Source organism: Tyto alba, unplaced genomic scaffold, assembly GCF_018691265.1.
Source record: "Tyto alba isolate M040663 unplaced genomic scaffold, T.alba_DEE_v4.0 Super-Scaffold_18, whole genome shotgun sequence".
In the NCBI taxonomy this organism is placed as follows: Eukaryota; Metazoa; Chordata; class Aves; order Strigiformes; family Tytonidae; genus Tyto; species Tyto alba.
The window spans coordinates 13536139-13555387 of NW_024881280.1; the positions used below are offsets into that span (position 1 = coordinate 13536139).

The 19249-nt window shown below is 43.2% G+C and overlaps 1 protein-coding gene across 1 annotated transcript; it reads right to left on the reverse strand.

Moving 5' to 3' along the window:
• Positions 1–2017: 2017 nt before the first annotated feature.
• THBS1 (thrombospondin 1) lies at positions 2018–17820 on the reverse strand. The gene is made up of 22 exons (XM_042791184.1): positions 17702–17820; positions 17440–17534; positions 16159–16736; positions 15544–15619; positions 15099–15295; positions 14792–14917; positions 13173–13266; positions 12677–12850; positions 12159–12335; positions 11665–11838; positions 11352–11479; positions 11081–11233; positions 10339–10557; positions 9696–9803; positions 9155–9314; positions 8638–8756; positions 6818–7052; positions 6231–6458; positions 5807–6078; positions 5281–5378; positions 5031–5170; positions 2018–4352 (listed from the first exon to the last, which is right to left on the reverse strand). The coding sequence occupies exons 2-22, from the start codon at positions 17507–17509 to the stop codon at positions 4345–4347; spliced, it is 3534 nt and encodes a 1177-aa protein (XP_042647118.1). The 5' UTR covers positions 17510–17534; positions 17702–17820; the 3' UTR covers positions 2018–4344.
• Between the last annotated feature and the right edge of the window lie 1429 nt (positions 17821–19249).

The following is a 19249-nucleotide window of genomic DNA, read 5'->3' on the forward strand; positions in this document are numbered from 1 at the left end:
TTTCCTTTTGTCATAACTCCGCTTAAATATTCATACAGCTTTGAGCACTTGTTCTTTGTCTCTTGGGAAAGATGAGAAGTAAGAGCTAGAAATCACCTTGTGGATATATTAAGATGCTCTCTTTTATAATCTCAGCAATCCTTTCCAAGATGAATTTATGTTAGAAATCAGCCAATTACCACGCTACAGACTTAACTACAGAATTATGGCAATATCAGTAAAAAGTACACTGTTGTCATTAAGTTGCAGATCTTGCCATGGTTAACTCAGTCTTTACCTCCATAGGTTATCAATATCTACAGGTGAAACTACTACACCTCTTGAACACAGGTTTGATGCAGATGACCACTTGAAAACTTAAGCTACTGTATTTGCATGGGCTCTGAGAAGAGCGTGCTATGGTAAGAAAACATTGAACTCTCTGCAATATCATGGAACTCAAAGATTCTTTATGCAAAAATAAGTTGGCTAAATACCCAATATCAGTAGAAGTGGCATGCATTAGTTGGCACACTTAAGTGTCCCACTGATGAGTCTCTGGGGAGCTGGGAACAGCATGTTTCCCACAGGCTTCACTTACAGAGTCTTTGCCCTGTGAAGTGTGGCCATTTTCCATGCTCTTCCTGTTTAGTTTTAATTTGACAGTTGTTTCTTTGGGCAAGTACAGGCCTAACTTACCTCCTTCTTATGTCTTGACTAGTCATATTCCCAAGGCAACAAGTGGGTGTACTTAACCTATGGGTTAACATGAAGTATATGGCTTGCCTTCTGTTATTCTAAGGCACATATGTATCATCCTCAGTTCAGATACTGCACTGGTATAAGCTACGTAAATACATGCAATAAAGTAGCATGAAAGGTTGGCTTGGGCTCAAACAACGTCACTGGAATGGGCTGCCAAGGCTATCTTCCCCCACATCCACAGCAGTTCGCTATTTTAAACTTCTGGTTAGGCCTGCATATATCCATATATAGATACATCTGTTCATACAACTGACTTTCTAAATCCAGAATATTTCATTCTTCCTGCAGGTGCAGCAAAGAAATTTATCCAGGTGGGAACTTTTTTTGTAGTTCTCGCTCTTCTTGGTGCCCCTGGGAGGCAAGAAGAGCATTTGAGATGAGAACTGCAGGATATTTGGTACAGCAGGCCCAGATAAGATCAGATGGGTTACACTGACAGTGCATTCCCACAAGAAGCTACCCCATCTCACCCCAGAGAAGTGAAGCATACACTCCTGTAACTGGTAAGGGTAGAAATTCAGCAGCAGGTCAGGAGTTGTCATGTTTCTCCTTGGTCTCAGTGAGCTAAAATAAAATATACAGGATTATCCTCAAAAGTTGTGACGGAAAGATAGGAAAAAGCATAGACCGGGACTCTTCAACCTCAGGAAAAGGAAATGTAAAGAATAATTTTGCATACCTGCAGGATCCCCTAAATACACTTTTCATGTGGATATCTAGCACTCCTAATATAGCACCTGGCTTTGCTAAGGGCTCAGAGGTAAACTGCAGGTGTCAGTAAAGACTGAGCAACTAGTCTTAACTGCTGTTAATTTTAGCAGTGTGTTCCAGGAGTTGATACAGTGCCACATCATCAGCTTTTTGATTGCAGTAGCCACCTCAGTCTCGAAGAGCTATTACAAGACATTCATCTGCCCCTGCAGCTAGCCATCATGATGCCTCGTCATGTAAAAGAAACCGGGGGTAGGCCTGACTGGGGAGGACTGAAATCCCTCAGCATGTTCTGCTGGGCAGGTGCAGCGGGGCTGTGTCCACACTTACTGAGGTCTTCACTGAACCCTTCAGAACCAAATTTGCCCGCTGTCCTTGCTAGCTCAGAGGCTAGGGCCTGCAGCTGGACAAGCTGTTAAACGGGGGGTAAAAGCTCAGCATAGTCTTAATGTAAAAAGTATAGGGAGGTCTTGCTTTTAAGCCTAATTTGACATGAACAACATAGCACTGATCCACACAATTATTACAAAACATGAATAAAACTAGAGCACGAAGATATAAATAAGTGTTGTTGTGGGTTTATTGTTTTTTGTATGTAAGAGGCTTTATTGTACAACTTACACAACTTTAAAATGGAAAATGGTTAAAAATGTTTACAAAAAAGCATGTTCTTAGAAAATTATGCTAGCAAAAACAAACAGGAGAAGGGAAGCAAAAAAATCTTCAGTTCAGTGTGCAAACATTTTATAAAAATAGAAATACTAACTCTACAGGTAGCATTTCATGATAAATTATTTAAATAGCATATCTACACAATTATGTGATTAACTATTATAATGGCAATGAGAAAAATAATTTATAAAAATACAAGCAATGGTATACAAGATGACAGGAAAAAAATATAACACAACATTAGAAATTGTATTTGACATTTTTTTTCCAATGCCATTTCCTTACTGGGAATACATTTTCTGCAAAGAAATTTTGACTATGTACAGCATTAACTTTTTAGTACTACAGTAGCTTTAAAGTTTGTTAGACACTTGAACTCTGCTTAATCCAAAGGTTTTTCTCAGTCACACAACAATGAGGTAATATTTGTATGTAAAACTTTCACCGTGTTCATTTCCTTTTTTGAAAAGACAAGGAATTATAAGGATGCTGCCCCTTCTGTTGGGGTAAAGTCTTTTAATGTACATCAAGCCCTCTCCCTCTTTTGCAAGGAGCTCCTGAAATTATCTAGTCCGTGAGGAATTTCTTCTTTTGTAGCTGCACATCACTAGTTACAATTAGCATGCAGCAGCACAGAGCTGGTTTGAAGGGTTACTGACTGCTGTCATTGTGCCCCTCTCTGCAGTCTCCTTGGGGCAGGTATTCTGGTTTTCTGTCAGGCCCACTGACCCGTGCTAAAGCACGGCAGACGTTTCCCAGCACTAAATAACTGCTGAGATGGTAAATAGCATTCCCTTAGCTCTAGCACTGTGGCAGAGATGGGAACTTCTGTCATTTGAAGGGACTTGTAGTTTAGCACTGCAGAACAGGTGCCTGCCAGGCTACCAACTGCCTTGCACAAAGAAAGGAAAAGCCAACATTGAGCTCAGACTGAGAAAAACAAACATCCCATTCCCTACCCCACTGCTTTTCCCTGCGCCTCAAAGCCTTTATGGGAAAAAAAAAAAAAAAAAAAAAAAAAAAAAATCATCGCTCTGTAACAAATACAATCACCACTATCTGCTCCAAACAAGATTTCTCTCAACTAAAACTCCTCTAGTTTCAATATAGAACAGAGTTAATAAATAATCTGTATTTACAATCTTAGTCATGAAGACTTGTAACAATGATTACGTGGATAGTCTTGACGCATTTGTTGTTGCTTTAATCAATATTCCCTCAGTCATTATAACATCAAGGATAGGTAAAAATAAATATTTTACAATTTCAGTAATTTATCTACAGGCCCCTCCCTCTCCCCTCCAAAGAAGTGAGGGGTTTAAAGCATTTATGGCATGTAGAAAAGGAATGTTTTCATTACTATTATTTTTGTGCCTTTTTAACCATAAAAAATGAAGCACAGCACAGTGCTAGCTGAGATGGTGGTGCTTTCTGGCACCATATCTGAAAGAAAACATTTAAAAGGTAAGAAAGATCTGCATCTAATCAGGATAAATCAGAATCTAATTGTAAATCCTAGTTCTCCCAAAGCTGGTATGATCCAGTGTGCCAGTTTTTATCCTCCTTCCCCCTCCCACCATGGAAATCAGTTTTAAGATATCTGTTTTGTCCTGTGTAAGAGCTGCTGATCTAGCTCACCACAAAGAATAAAAGGCTGTGTTTTCATCTGAAAGATATGACAAAACAATAATCATGTCCAAGTTAAATGGATGTAAACCAAGGTAGTGCAGCCCTCATTTAAAAAATTCTCCCCCATAAAAAAAAAGACTTAGAGTCCACCCTCCCGCCCCAAAACCCTTTTCCCCACACAATGAAAGGTCTTCAGTTTAAGTAGTCCACAGCACATCCAAAGATGTTCTTTTTACAAAATGCTACTCCATGGGACCTCCAGTTAGAGAGGCAGCGACACTGCACTGTGATAAACAGCAAACAAATGTCTTTCCTACTGAAAGAAGTGTGCTTGTTGAGTGAAGACAATTCTCATTTGCAAGACACATTTGTTTCCTTCCACTTCAGCAGAGGTCAGATACCAAGTATGTTCTCACTTTCACTCTCTCAGAAGCATTCTCTTGAGGCAGATCATGTGTTTTGAGTCCACATTTATGCAGAAAGAAGAAAGGAAGGAATAATAATGGTCCCAGGATTTGTAAGGCTAAACATTTCAAAAGGTGCAACACCAGCATTTTAAAATAGTCTCTGTATCCAATAACCTTGTGATTATGGATCTGTGGAAAAAAAAGATATTTAAATATTCATGTGTATTATGCATGATTCTGTCTAAGACATTACTCCCTAGAGACATTTGTAAAAAACATACTGGTAAAGAAAAAGTGCTTAGGTACTTTGAATTAGACTTCAGAACCTGGTCTACATAACCATTACATAACGAAGTCACAATCCAAGGAGACTAGAGCACCTGGAACTAGTCATATGAAATTACCTCCACTGACCTGCAAGTGTGATAATACAGACAGCTTTCTACTTTGCTTGCTTTTAAGCAAATCATTTTTTTCCATGTCAGACACTACTCTTGCTTGCTAAAGCCAGTATTTTGCATTTTTACCTTGGACTTTGTCAGCTGTTTATTCATTCTAGTCAGCACTTTAAAGGAGATTCAAGATACTTTTCATATCTAGAACTTATCAGATTTCCTATACTCTGAAATAACTGGATAGAAATATACCTAGATTTTATATATTTTATATAGTTAAACTTTCAACTGAAGAGTTTGTCAAGGTATCCTGTTTCTGCCTGCAGAACTTGCTTGAGATCAAGCCATGGAAGATCACGGGTGAACTTCCCCTCTTAGCTCTTATTTCTTGATCCATTCTGTTTTTCTTGAGAGCATCTTTCTTGAACCAATTCATTCATATAGGATCTCTTAAATACAATGTCTTCCTTACCTCTGCATTCATATTTAAGATCTGAGAAGAACACCATTTCTTGAGAGAAGACAAATAACCCTAGCCGACCACCAGCATAGGTTTTATCATAGATGGGTCCTGAGTCTGCCATGATTTTCTTCCCTTCATACATTACAACCCTAAAAAGATAAAATAGGTCAGCCATTTTTGACAAGCTTCTGTTAGGTTCATCTTTACAAATAGACACTTTCCTTGTGATAATTACTTAAGATAAAAGGATGAAGCCTACCTGATGTAGCCAGTCTTTGGTCTATGGCTAAGACGCCATCTATATGCAGTGAAGTCTTTCCAGCCTATGTGACGAGGGTCATGCCACAAAGTTCTCACCTATGAAAGATGATTTTTTTTTTTTTATTAACCAAAGGCCCAAGATAACATAGCATTATTTTGACATGAAGGTGCCTTGATCATCATTATGATTCGTAAAGGCTTAAAGTCAGTCATTAGGCTCTGTAATCAGGCCCTTTGAAGTCAGTTGCATTTAAATTTACTTTAAATATGTAAATAGGAAGCTGCTCCACAATTCCAGAAACAATTGATTCACTGCTGCTAGAAAGCCTGTCTGCAGCATACAATCCTGTTAATTTTGTACAATATTTTGCATGATTAGGGTTGATTACAAAGTTATGGGTCTTTGCCAAGACAACTGTGCCATTCTGATCAGCATGTACAGACCCCCTGTAAGAGTCTAACTTGTAAGGCAGGCTGTTCTTCCAACAAGGCAGAAGAGTAGGTTATCAAAGTGCCACTCTTACCTGGCCAGGAGTGTTTCCTGTGTGCCACAGAGCATTACGAAGGTGTTCTCCTGGGCCAGTGGTGGAATTCACAACTTTGATGGAAAGACCTGAGTAGCCTTGAGCTTTGGTTGGTGTGGAGTCCCAGTAAGACTGGGTGATCTGCTTCCACATGACAACATAGAAACGACTGCTTGATTGGTAGCCAAATACAAAGCCAGCATAATCATCATCCCTTTCTGTATTGATGAAGAAGGTGCCACTGAAGTCCACAGCATTGAATTCATCAAAACCTATAAGGGCATTAAAGGAGAAAGTTTTAGGTGCTTCTCTTATGCAATTCTTCAACACCTTCATAGTTCCTCAGGTTCTCCTACCTCACACACCCCCACCCCAAAACCAAACAACAGTGTAATGTTTGTTAGAGTTAAAATTTTCTCCTTACCAACTGCAAGGCCAGGGTCACAGTTGACTGTCTGAACCAGTTCTTTACCCTGGTGACGAACAACCCAGTTTGGATCATTTTGGGATGTTCCTTTGGGATCCAGGGGAATCATCTGAAATCTTCGGAAATCAGTCTCACTGATGTCCACGTTTTCAGGGCAGATATCATCAATGTCTGGCACACTGTCTTGGTCAAAGTCATCTTTGCAAGCATCACCACGTCCATCACCTGCAGGACACAAGTAATTTCACCATTATAGAACGACTGTTTGGTTCCCAGTTTTACAACTTGGAGTTGAAATCTTAATTGCAGATCTGACTGCCCAGGTTCTGCCGGTAGACTCACTACAGAAGCCACAACAGCTGCTGTACACGTGCCCTTTCACTTCAGCCTGATAGTGATTTAGGAATAAGTAGTATATGTGGTCATTTTTATATTGCTCCTTATTCCTGAGGAGAACTATAACAGTACAGGCATTCTGTCTTTTTGATACTTCAGAATTTTGTCCAACCCTAAACAGGGTGAAAAACAGCATCAAACTATTAGAAGATATTCTTAAAATGTTACAAGGATACTGGCCATCTTACCATCAGAATCAGCTTGATCTGGATTAGCAACCAATCTGCAGTTATCTTTGTCATCAGGGATGCCATCGTTGTCATCATCATGGTCACAGGCATCACCTTTTCCATCCTTGTCATGGTCAGCTTGATTGGCATTGGGCACATAGGGGCAGTTATCAAGATTATTTTGATGGCCATCTTCATCTATGTCCTGGTTGTTGTCGCACTCATCACCTATGCGGTCAGAATCGGTGTCTTCCTAAGAGAAGAAAAAGTAAAGAACATTTTTAAAAAGCCACTTAAAAGGCTGAAATAGTAGTCTTAATAGCTAACGTTAACTGGGATTTCTGATTGCTTTAGCAAAAGCAAAGATGGATGTAGTGAGGTATTATGATTAATACATGCTTACTTAAAGCTGCCTGTGCTAACTGCTTTTGGGCTACTGTAATGTTGCCCTGTTTTTAAATTTGAATCCGCATCAGAAAGCAGTGTGCCCATCAGCTTCCCTTCTCCCTTCTGCCATGTGAGTCACCAGTCTACCATACTGGACACAGGGTACTTTACATCCCACCTTCTCTGGCAGCTCCCTGGTTGCAAGGGCCAGATAAGGGTAGGACTACTCTGTACCTAGCCAGTAGAGACTAACATTAAAACAGTCTACCAAGTCTTGGTTTTACAGCATATCATAAGTTTATCATAAAAGCCTATAATGCTCTTCATGCCCCTTGACTCAGTCAAGACAGTTCCCTTAGTGGTCAAAGACTGCATGAACTGCTGTGCTTGCTGATCACATATTTTAGCTAGTCATTTGCTTAGCTTCTGAAATAAGAAAAACAATCCAGTCATCCCTGAGACTGCCTCAAGGTTTAGTCTCAATCTTGCTAACACTGCTGGATGACCCTGGTGTTGATGTAGACAGAAGGCATACCACACATAGCTCCTAATTCTGCTGTTTGAAATCTAGCATCCCTGCTTCTAGAACTTGGTAAGAAACTTGTTTGAAAGACAATTAGTCTTGAGATTTCAGTATTAAAAGAAACATTGCCTGAAAGGATCTTCAGGCACTAGGGAAGTAGTAAAACAAGTGACACTAAGATTTTTATATTAGCTGTTTAAATCCTTAAAATAACACTGCTTTTAGGCCACATGACCATACTACACTAGATTCCCCCGATTCACAACAGCTTTTCTAACCCTTCAAGACATTCCAGTTATGTCCCGGAAGCTATTAAACTTATAGCCTTGTACTTGACAGGGTGGCACAGGCTTTATCTAATTATGGCTTCACACATTTTTGAACTGTTAAAGTTGTGTGACAGGTTGGATCCCCCCAGATTTTTATGGAGGAAGATTTTAAGAGTGTCATAATATACCTTCTCCTTAGAGAAAAGCAACCTGCGCTGCCTTCAGCTTACTGGGAGAAAAGTTATCTTTTACAATGCAGTTGTTTCAAACAAGGACAAAGATTAAAGAGTGACTTTGTGTCTAAATGAACACAGCTCTACAGGCTATGAAGAGGGTAGTTCCTACCTACCTAGATTTCATACAGGGCTCCCAGGAATTTCATATCCTCACTATGAGGATCACAACTGACAACCCTAATAAATGTTTAGAGACAAGTATGTGCAGTAGTCTCAAAGCTTCACTACAGTTACTTTTCAGAAAATACCTAGCAACTGTTTGAACTGTGAGGGCATGTTGTTTGATAACAGCACTATTTGGCAAATTAATAAGAATGATTTGTGCCAAGTCAAATTTAAGCTGTAACTTGTAGAAAATATTTTCTACAAAACACAACATAGTGTTTTGTTTTTTTTGTTTGTTTTTTTTTTTTTTTATAATACCTGGTCAGGATTGTGTTCTAGTGGGCAGTTATCACACTGATCTCCAACACCATCCAAGTCTGTATCCCTCTGGTCCACATTGTAGACATATTGGCAATTGTCCCTTTCATTAAGGACCCCTGCAAAATGAAGAAGAGTTCATGAATAAAAGTCAGACATCTAAGTGTTGCAGAGGACTGTATAAAGCCATCACACACTACTTGATACATTTTTGAAAGCATTTTGAACATCATTTGAAACCTTTGGAACTTGACTCATCAATAGTTCTGCCACATACTTCTGTTCCTACTGCCTGTAAGAGTAGAGCTAGAATTTAACCGTGCCAAAATGTGTATGTTTACAAGTGAATTGCCATTAGCTGTAACTGTTAGCTCAGTAGCCTTTATGTCCTGAAACCAGAGGAGAACTACTGCATGGGCAGGAATTAAATTGTGGTAGGAAATCAGTGGTACATTCGTTACATTTGGTCAATCTACAATTAGAAAACCATCTAAAGGAGTGATTAGAGGCCACCTACCATCTCCATCAATATCCACTGCACATGCATCTCCTTCTCCATTGTTGTCAGTGTCAGTTTGATCAGGATTGTGATTGTAGGGGCAGTTATCACAGCGGTCACCAACATCATCCCTGTCATAGTCATACTGCTGTGGGTTGTAGATGAATGGACAGTTGTCCTGCAAGAGCAAGAAGTTTTAAGAAGAGTCAAATTAAAGCTTTACCCAGATTCTGCTTATGCTTGTACCACTATATGAAAGGATAAATGAAATGAAAGGCAGAAGCATTCCAGTTTTAACTGTTTCCCTACTCAAAACACCCTGTTGACTGCATGAGCGTATGAATGGCTGAATAAAAGTGAAGATTCACTTTGAAAGCTCAGCCAGCTGCAGGAAGTTTGTTTGCATAGTTAATGCACACCTGAAGGTTTCTAGGATAGCTGTAAGTGCCAGCAGTTTCCTATGGTCCTCTAGAGATTAAGATCAGAAGCTAGACCTCAGCCTTAAGGCGGCGAATGGAAGAGCTACATTTTCAGAAGTTGTTCTTTTGTGTCGTCTTACCCGGTCATCAGGAATACCATCATCATCATCATCGCTGTCACAGGCATCACCAATCCCATCCTTATCATAGTCTTCCTGTCCAGAGTTGGGCAGATTAGGGCAGTTATCCTAGAAAGGAGAAAGTACACCAATATGTTTATTCCTGGCATGATTACAATAGGGATTTTAGCAGGTAAGACCTAATCATAATACCTCTATCAGGTAGGTGTTATCTTACTGTAATTGTCTCAGTTTTAGGTAGCCATTTCTAGGAGTATAAGTCTTAAAAATCCATAATTCAAAGTAATTTTCAAAACAAATGTTTGGCTGCTTTTGAGAATCTTAGTCTCCTTCTTCCCCTGGAGATATGTATCCATCAGAGCAAAGCTGGTATAGGTATAGGCTAAACTGGAGTCTTCTTGTAAGATTTACGACAAATTTATAATTGTGTCAGGCTTCATTTTTTTCCTCATATTGCAGGAATATCTAAAGCAGCAGGAAGAGCCTCTCAGGAATACCATTGTCAAGGTATTGCTGCACAGAGGGGTATTTTATCGGTTTTATTTGTAGGAGGATAGTTTAATAGCTTTAACCTCAAACCTAACGTTTTATATATTTGAGTCAGACTGTTATAGTGGTAGATAGGAAAACAGGATAAACTTACTTTTTTACAGTGGTAAGTGGCATTGGCAACACAAACAAGATTCTCATTTGGCCATCCATCCAAGTCAGTATCTTCTCCACAGATTATGCCATTGCCAGCATAGCCTGGTTTACATTCACAACGATACATGGGGTCACTAAAGTGGCCAAGATAATTACATTTGGCATTCTTGTTGCAGTCATGTGTTCCATCTGTGCATGGATTACGAGGTTTGCAGACCTAGAAGATGACACAGAAGTTAAATCCACATGAAACATCTTTTTATCCCTCATTTCTCCCCAGAGATTCAAATAAAATATGGAGAATACAGGCTTGTTTTGAGCAGAGATCCTTCAATCAGGAAAAAAAGGAAAGAAAAGCCTTGTACATTATTTTCTTCCACTCCTCAACTCCAGTAGCAGTCTTGGCACTAATTTTTTTTGTTCAAACCTTACTTACTTTCAAATGGAACCAACCCCTAAAACATCTAAGGCATGTATTGTTGGATCATAAGTGAATACTGATTAAGTTACTCCCCTAAAATTATGTATACCATCTGAACCCTCCATGACTGAGGACAATGATTTTTAAAACTCATTTTGAACTCCAGTAGAAACTGCTTAATGTTCCTCCTGATCTGAATCACAAAGGATGCTGTTTTGTTAAATGTACCAAGTCCTACTTCCCTGGAATGCATAGGTGCCTTTTGTTTAGAAACTTTGTGAGATTTCATAACGTAGAACAGTTCTCAAGTTGACAATACCTGTTTGTTAGCCATGGCATCCTCAACACTGCGACCAAATGGCTGTATCCCAGTGAAACGTGGTGGGCAAGGCAGACAGTTGTACCCAGGTTCAGTATTCTCACACCTGTGCACTCCGTTGAAGACAAAGCAGGCATCAGGAACCTCTCTGCACTGAAATAAAAGTTTGAGAGAGAGAACAACAGTTGTTAGCATTATAGAACATCAGGATTTTAGTCTCCCTTCCATTTTCTTTCACTCCCTTTCAAGGAGCAACCTTTAGTCTTCTTACCTCATCAATATCTTGGCAGTGGACACCATCACCATGGTAGCCAGCAGGACAAGCACCACACTTCCAGGAACCATCAGGGGAGCTGGTACATGTAGTCCCCGCAAAGCAGGGATTAGACAGACACCCATCTGAGAAACAAATGGGAAAGTGTTAAGATGAGGGATGCTTACCATGCTGCTATAGTACTGTATTTGGCCAGTATGCTGCTTTAAAATTCTAGCACTTCGTTTTACAGACTTCTGTCAAACTTTTAAATCAGTATTTTCAAGGTTGTCCACAACTTTCAGATGTTTATGGGAAAACAGGTACTCACCAATTGGACAGTCCTGTTTGTTGCAGACCTGAGTCCCTCTAGGTTCACCTACACAAGTCTTCCCACCATACTGAGGCTCAGGATTATTGCAGAGACGGCTACGTCTTTGAAGTCCTCCTCCACATGTCACTGTACAAGCATCCCATGGAGACCACGGTCCCCAGTTGCCATTAACTAGAGGGAGACAGAAAACATGTATAGCTTTAAAATTAGTGGTTCAACTAGCTCCTACCTGATAAAGGACTATTCCTTTTGTAGTGAGAGCACTTCAGACATTTTTAAAGCAGAAATGACAATTAATGGACTCCATGGAAGAGCCATAGAAAACTTCAGTTTCATCTGAACAGTTTAGTTTCATCTAAAACTAGACTGTAAGGTTTTACCTAGCCCACCTCATACATTTAAAAAGAGATTACTGGTACTAGATTATACAGCAACTACTGAAGTTCACCATTTAAGATACGAAATAGTAGTTACCACCTGGACACACTTACTTGGGCAAGGATCCTTCTGGCAGGGTTTGTTTTCTCTTGCCTCACCCTCACAAGGTTTGCCATTCAGCTGTGGTACTGGAGAGTTGCAGAGACGAATTCTAGTAATGATGCCCGTGCCACAAGTGACAGAACATGATGACCATGGTGACCAGTGACTCCAACCACCATCCTGTTTAACTACAAGAGACATGTCTGCCATTAATAGAGTTTCTGAAGAACAGACTTCAGCTGCACAGGACCTAGGACATAGCCAGTACCAGAACTGTACCAAAGACTCCATATACATTGGATAGCCTCAGCACCATCACCGATCAAGTTGTTTCTCTAGTACCAAAACTGTGTGCCTCAACTGGCCTCAAATTTGGTGCTGGGAAGAGTGCCCAAACATGCCTATTTACTGCATTAATTATCTGCTCCCCTTTACCTGATTAATTTAAATCCTCAGAGTTACACATGGTAACCTTTGCTGTTAACATTATGCCAATGCAAGCAGCCTGGGGTTTATTACAAGTACTTACATCTCTTATCACACTCCTGCAGGTGGCAAGTCCGAGTCTGTACAGAAGACCCTTCGCAGCGGTTATTGAGACTGTCGCAGGATCGCCCTCTCTGCTGAATCCCATTCCCACAGGTCACAGAACACGAAGTCCATTCAGACCAAGGAGACCATCCATCATCCGCATAGTCGCTAGCTGCAGAGGGATACAGCTCTGAATAAGACTCCAGGTACATCTTTTTCCATAGTCTTTCCTCCCAGCCCCTCTCCACAAAAAGGACACAACCATCCTCAAAAGCCACGTGCATCTTCCTCCTTTCTTGTACAAGATAAAGGCCATGAACTCAAATGTTTCAGTGCTCACACGTATCATGTAAGTGATTAACCTCAAATAGGCATTAGGCTAACCTTACTCCAGTGGTGCAAGGTTATACCCAGTTGTGCTATACCTTAGAGCAGTGTGTGTCTGACTAAATGAAGCCAACTGCTATAGAAGTGTGAATGTATTAAGTACTTACGCCAGCATCGGGGGCAGCACTCCCCATCAGGCACAGTGGCATTGGAACAAGGCATGAGTGGACAGGACACTTTCCGGCATATAGTGGCAGAGTTCTATAAAGAATTGTGAGAATTGCCGTAAGAAAATGGATTATAAACAATGTCTGGAGTCTGGCTAAGCGATAGAGAAGTTTCTGCAGCACTTAAAGACTCAATAGCATGTCTAAAGCAGAGACCCTTGTATTTAGGCTAATAAAATACCTGGGAATACCCTTGGGTTGTTATTCAAACTTCATCTCATTTCCATTCTCACCCATTATTTTTCAGTCAAGAGCATACGTATTTTGGTTTTGCAGAAGTTGATCAAGAGTAGCTACCAGATGCTGGCTAGGGTAAAGCTATCACACGATACCCAAAGTATAAGGTCAGACTTCAAGAGACTGAAACAAGAATGAGAAGCCAGCTGTCTTTTCAGTTAATATGGATTTAAGCTGATTATATGGTAAAGATAAAATGAGTTCAGTGGACTCTGCTCGAGAGCCATAAAATCTATAACTTATAGTTAGAGGTCTTTGAACTTTAAGCCAAGCAGGCAGGGTAAGAACACCCACCTCCAATCTCAGTGAGATTGGGAAAGGGCAGCCTGTAGTTTTGCTTCTTGAAGGTAGCAGCTTGGTCAGAAGAATGCTCTCATGATTACTATTTTAATCTCCCCAAGCAAATGACTACATTAAAGCAATTACAGCTAACATTTGAGTAAGAGGGTTGGTAGGAAAGAGGCAAATGCAGAAGCAAATACAGAAGTCAGTGTCATTTGCTGACTACAAGACAAAAGAGGTAGAGACCTATAGAAGCAGATGCAGAACTTGGTGAAATGCCTTGGATTGCACATGTACAAATATTCAGACCTTAGTTTTTAAACAGTGGCAGACTAGTTACCACACTCTTTGGTAGGCTGGTACTCCAAGAAGTTAAAGGGAGCCAGCAAAGAGTTCAAAAACTCTGTATGTTTTGGTGTACTTTTACAACATTCTGCAGAAGCGAAACACAAAGCACAAATGTCTTGCAAGATGATCCTGGGATTTAAACAGCTACGCTGAAGTCTGGAAGGGATCGCTGTTTCCTATAATCTGTAACAGCTAACACAACACAGCTAGAAGCATTTGTTACAGGAAAACACCCCATAAGTTTAAGAGCCTTTACTGAGTACTAGAATGTCTTTTCCTACTAAGCCAGCAGGAGGTTCAGTGAGGACAGAAGGTGGATCTAAAGTATTCTGGGGGCAAAGCTGATACAGTAGTATAAGTTTATTCTACTTGATGCAGACTTTTAGTTTACTCAAGGACTTACGTAAAGAATATAAGCGTTCTCCAAGTTAAGGAACTAAAAGTGTGTTAGCAGCTGTAGCAGAGTGATGTTTTATATAATTTTCTAAACTACTGCTGTTGTAACACCATATGAAAGCTGCCTTTATACCAGAGAACTAATAGGATGAAATAAACTGAATAATTCTCTGTCTACTGTAGTATGCCCAGTTGTGTGTAGGACTCACTCTAACAAAGAATGTAATTCAGAAATATCTGTTAATTTCAACTCATGAATTCATATACAGAGGATTTATGAATGTGAGGAATCTTACCTGGCAGGTACATTCAGTGCAGCTGTCAATAGTCCACTCTTCTTTATTTTTGTGCAAGATTCCATTATGAATGCAGACTCCAGGAGTGATCTGGACCACTTTGGCAATAAGTTCATTTTCTTCGGTCTTGGGGGAACAGGGGAGAGAAGCAGAGAGAAGATATTTAGAAGCTAATACAGAAAACACCCATTTCCCCTAAAGTCAGAGTAAGGTTATTACTGTTTATCCAGGCTCTCAAAGGGAAGGTTATAATTCATTCACTAAGTGACAGTTAATGAAAGGTACCATGAATTTAACTAACACTCACCACTTTGCGAACTCTATCTTGAAGTGTTGTAACCATGGACCGGAGCCCTTGCAGTTCCACAAACATGTTTGTTAATTCATCACATGAAAAACCACAGACTGCTTGGATGTCCTTTGTTTTATGGCCAATGTAATTAGTACGGATAGCTGGGCTGGAACCATTGATGGGGTTGTCCAAAGTAATGATGGCACTAGTGGCTAAAAGACAAAAAACACACATAAAATAAATGCATTTTTTACCACATGCATTTATCATTCCAGGGTAACACCTGCTAAACAGCTGCCACCAGATTCATAAGCGTGCCCGCAGAAATATAATCTTATTTCTTATGCAATGTGAATTTTCATGTCAGTATACTTCCGAGTTCTGTTTCAACTTGTCTTTCTAACATAATGAAGAATCTTATTTTTAATAGGTCATTGGATTCAGAAGATTGCAGACTTACAGCTGGAGCAGCCTTTGTTCCTCAGAATAGTTTCCAGAGTTGTTCCAAACACAAACCGCACATTCTGCAGCAGTCCCTGTGGACAGAGGAAGAATTACAGCTACTTGCTAGTGCAGGGGAAAGAAGTACAACTGACACGGAAAGAGCTTGTAGGCACTTAAGGTCACAAGATCATTAAGAGTAATGTCAGGACAGACAGATGGCTAGGTTGCTTTATTCTTCTTAATGATAACAAGCCCTGCTTCCTAATGTTCTCATCCTTGACCATGAGGACCTGGCAACTCTCTAGGCAGGAAGGAATAAACCCACAAATTTCTGAATCTTGTACAAGAAGCTGAGCAGTGAAGCTACAATGACCCATTTGGAAGCTTCTGCCTTCTTATTGCCACCAAAAGTTCTATCCCTGCAAACCTAATGCTTCACTCTTCAAATTCAATTATTAGCTTTTAATAGATTTAGAGGTGGTCCATATCAGATATACACAAGCTAGTCAGTGGTGGAACCTTTTCTCCATCTTACCCATGCCTTTGTAGCTATTTAGGCTGGTTGAGTAGCTAATGCATCTTCAAGGCAAATGACTGAAAATGCTAGGCAAAAACTAAGTGAAAGTCTTACCTGGAAGTTGTCATTGACTCCCCCTTTGGCAATACGGAGCCTGGCACTGCTGGCCAGGTCCCTAGTGAAGATGTTTTGGATGGGGATGTCCAGTTCAGCATTCTCCATTTTCTCACATCCCACATAGAGCTGAGCCCGGTCCTCCTGCACAAACAGGGTGATATTCTTCCAGTGTCCTGTAGCTAGCAAGGCGTCCTCTACTGACACTAATTGCTGCTTGCCATCACCAGAAAGGCTCAGGTCCAGGGTGCCTGCCTTGCCATTCGATACTAGACTGAAGACATGACCAGAGCCATCTTTCTGTTCCACAGACAGCAGCGTGCCTCTACTCTTCTTGGCTTGCCGGAGGGTGGCCAGGAGGATGAAGCCTTTCTCAGCATGGATGGCATCTAACAAGTCTTGGAACTTGGAGTCAGGGACAGCGGGGATGCGACTGGCATCTTCAATGCGGTAAGCAGGGCTGGAGGATTCTGGTCCCTTCACCAGGTGCACCCCGGGTGCCCGACGCCCAGCTCCCTTCCGAATGAAGCCGATGAGTTCAAAGAGATCAAAGACACTGTTATCATCACTCCTGGACTCTGCAGAGAGATCAGAACAAGCATCATGAGCAAGGGAGGAGAGGCTGAGTAGGTGCCTATCGTGCAAGGTACAGCATCTGGCGTTAGAGCACGGGCAGCAGCTCTGACCGCATGGCAGCCCCGCCGGGAGCTGCTGCGCGGCAGTACATGTGCCTTCTTGTACAGGAGCCAGTCGGCACAGGAGTGCCAGGTACCTGCTGACTGACACACAAAGGTGGCAGCCATTCTGGCACCTCACTAGACTCTAGCAAAGGAGAAATAGACAGCAGAAGCCCAGACTGCAAGATTCCTATGCTAGGATTCTGCCAAGCGAGCTTGCTTAGTCCAGCTGGGTGACAGCAAGCCCAGTAGCAGCTCCTCTGTAGCATCATGACGGCTGCCTACTGCCCTATTCCTTCTTCAGCCAGTTCCCGCATGAGGCTCCCCCTTTCCTCTGCCCAGCGCAGAGCTGGACAAGCTACACGTTCAAGTCCCGGAGACTCTGTGTTTCTATTTCTGAAGGTTACACAAATTCCACACCAGAGAAAGTTTCCTGTTCCCAACTAGCCGATGCTCAAGTTAAAAAGTTTTTGTTCATGGAAAGCTTTGGAGCTCTTCACCACTGAGCACCATTTCAACTGTCCACAGAAACACCAAGAATTGTTTTCTCTTTTGTTCCCCCCCTCCCTGACCGCTCCGACCACCAGCACCGAGCTGGTCTTACCTGCAGTGCGCTTGGCCTCCGAGACACCGAGCGTGAGGAGGAGGAGGAAGAGAACAGCCGCTGGCCCCATGGCAAAGGTCTGTCTCTGCACCAGCCTGGGCACGGGCACAAGGAAGAAGGTCACCGCGCTGCCCTCGCACCCGGGACCCGCCGCTCCGGCGCCAGCGGCTCCCGGGGGGCGGAGGGCAGCGGGGACGGGGCAGGTGCCCCCGCCGCCCTCAGCGGGGAGAGCGAGCACGGCGGGAGCCGCTTCAGCACTTACCTCCGGGGAGAGCGATCCGGGCGGGCAGCGCCGGCCTCCCGCACCTCCGCGTACCGGCGGGTAACCTCCCGGGGCGGGGCGGGCCTGGCGGGGGCCGAGGGGGCTGCGGGAGCGGCGCTGCCGAGGCTCTGCGGGCGCCGGGCGCCGCGCGCGCCTTTAAAGGGCGGCTCGCATTCCTCGGCGCGCGGCGGGCCAATCAGCGGCGGCGGGCCAGGAAGCGGGAGGCGGGCGGCGGGCGGCTCCGCGGCCAGAGACAACTTTCCACAGGGGCCGGGGGCGGGGACGGGCCCGCCGCCGCCGCCGCCGCCGCCGCCGCCGCCGCCGCCGCCGCGCCCGGGCGGCCGGGGGTGGAGCGGGCGGCCGCGCTCCTGACAGGCGGCGCCGCGCCGCGCCGCTGGGGGGCGCCCCGCGAGCTCGGACGGCACCGGCGCGGCCGGGCCTTTCGCCTCCCCCGGCAGCGGCCGCGGCGGGGCCTCGTCCCTGCCTGTCTGTCTGTGGGGGTGTGGGGGGTGTGTCCCCGCCCGCCGTACCCCGCGCGGCCGCAGGTGCCCGCCGGCGGCCCGACTGACAGGCGGAGGAGCGGTGTTCCCTCAGCGCCGCTACCTGCGGCTGCCTTGAGTCACTTCACGAGAGCACTCTTCATCAACTTAATTCACTCGATGAAAAGCTTCTCCCGCTGCCCACCGGCCGCAATGCACAGGGCGTGGGACATCGGGTCCATAAAGAGGGGAATAACGTGAATTCGCGTTAGCTTTTTCTGTCCACCCTTGGAAAGGGCGTGGGCCGGGTCGTGTGGGGGAGAGGAGCGACAGCGGGGAAGGAGGGCAGCGCTGGGGAGAGGGGGAGACTGGCGCCTTCCCACTCCGCTTCCCCTTGCCACTGGAGAAGAGTGCGTGGGGATGACCCCCGGTTAATGACTTTGCTTAGGGAATGACATGAGCAATGCTGCGCTGCAGCTGGGAATCTCCTGTAGTGGCTTTGCTTAACGAACAAAATGACTTAACACTACCTCAGCCAAGAATTCCCCATGTAATCCATATTTCAGGTGAAAGGAAAGCTTTTAAAGGTTCAAAAGGCAGATTCTCTACATCATGGCATACTATGTATGACCAAAAGTGACTTGAGTGTGTGAAACAGCTTTGAAGTAAGCGAATTCCAAAAATGGTTAATTCCTCTGCATTCCCCAGCCTTTGTATGCTTGGCATGTGCTTCTGTGGAAAGTGGAGTGTCGGTGAACGAGAAGGATCTCATCGGGGGATTGCGTGTGTGCTGAGGGAAAATTGGAGTGAGCTTGGCAACCCTGAGCAGTGACTGAGCTGGACTCTAAACTGAACTGTGTGAAACACATCAGTCAATCGGACTGGCTAATGCATGAGGAGGCATTACTGCTCTACAGATTTTCCCAGGAAATGCCTTGGGAAATTCTCGAACCAAAGAATGAGATAGCTGCAGAACCGTGTATGTTAGGGTGAAGCCAGAATGATCGCCTGCCCTTTTAACTCAAGAGATAGAGTATACTATCTGAAGTAGGCCCCTTTATTGTATAAT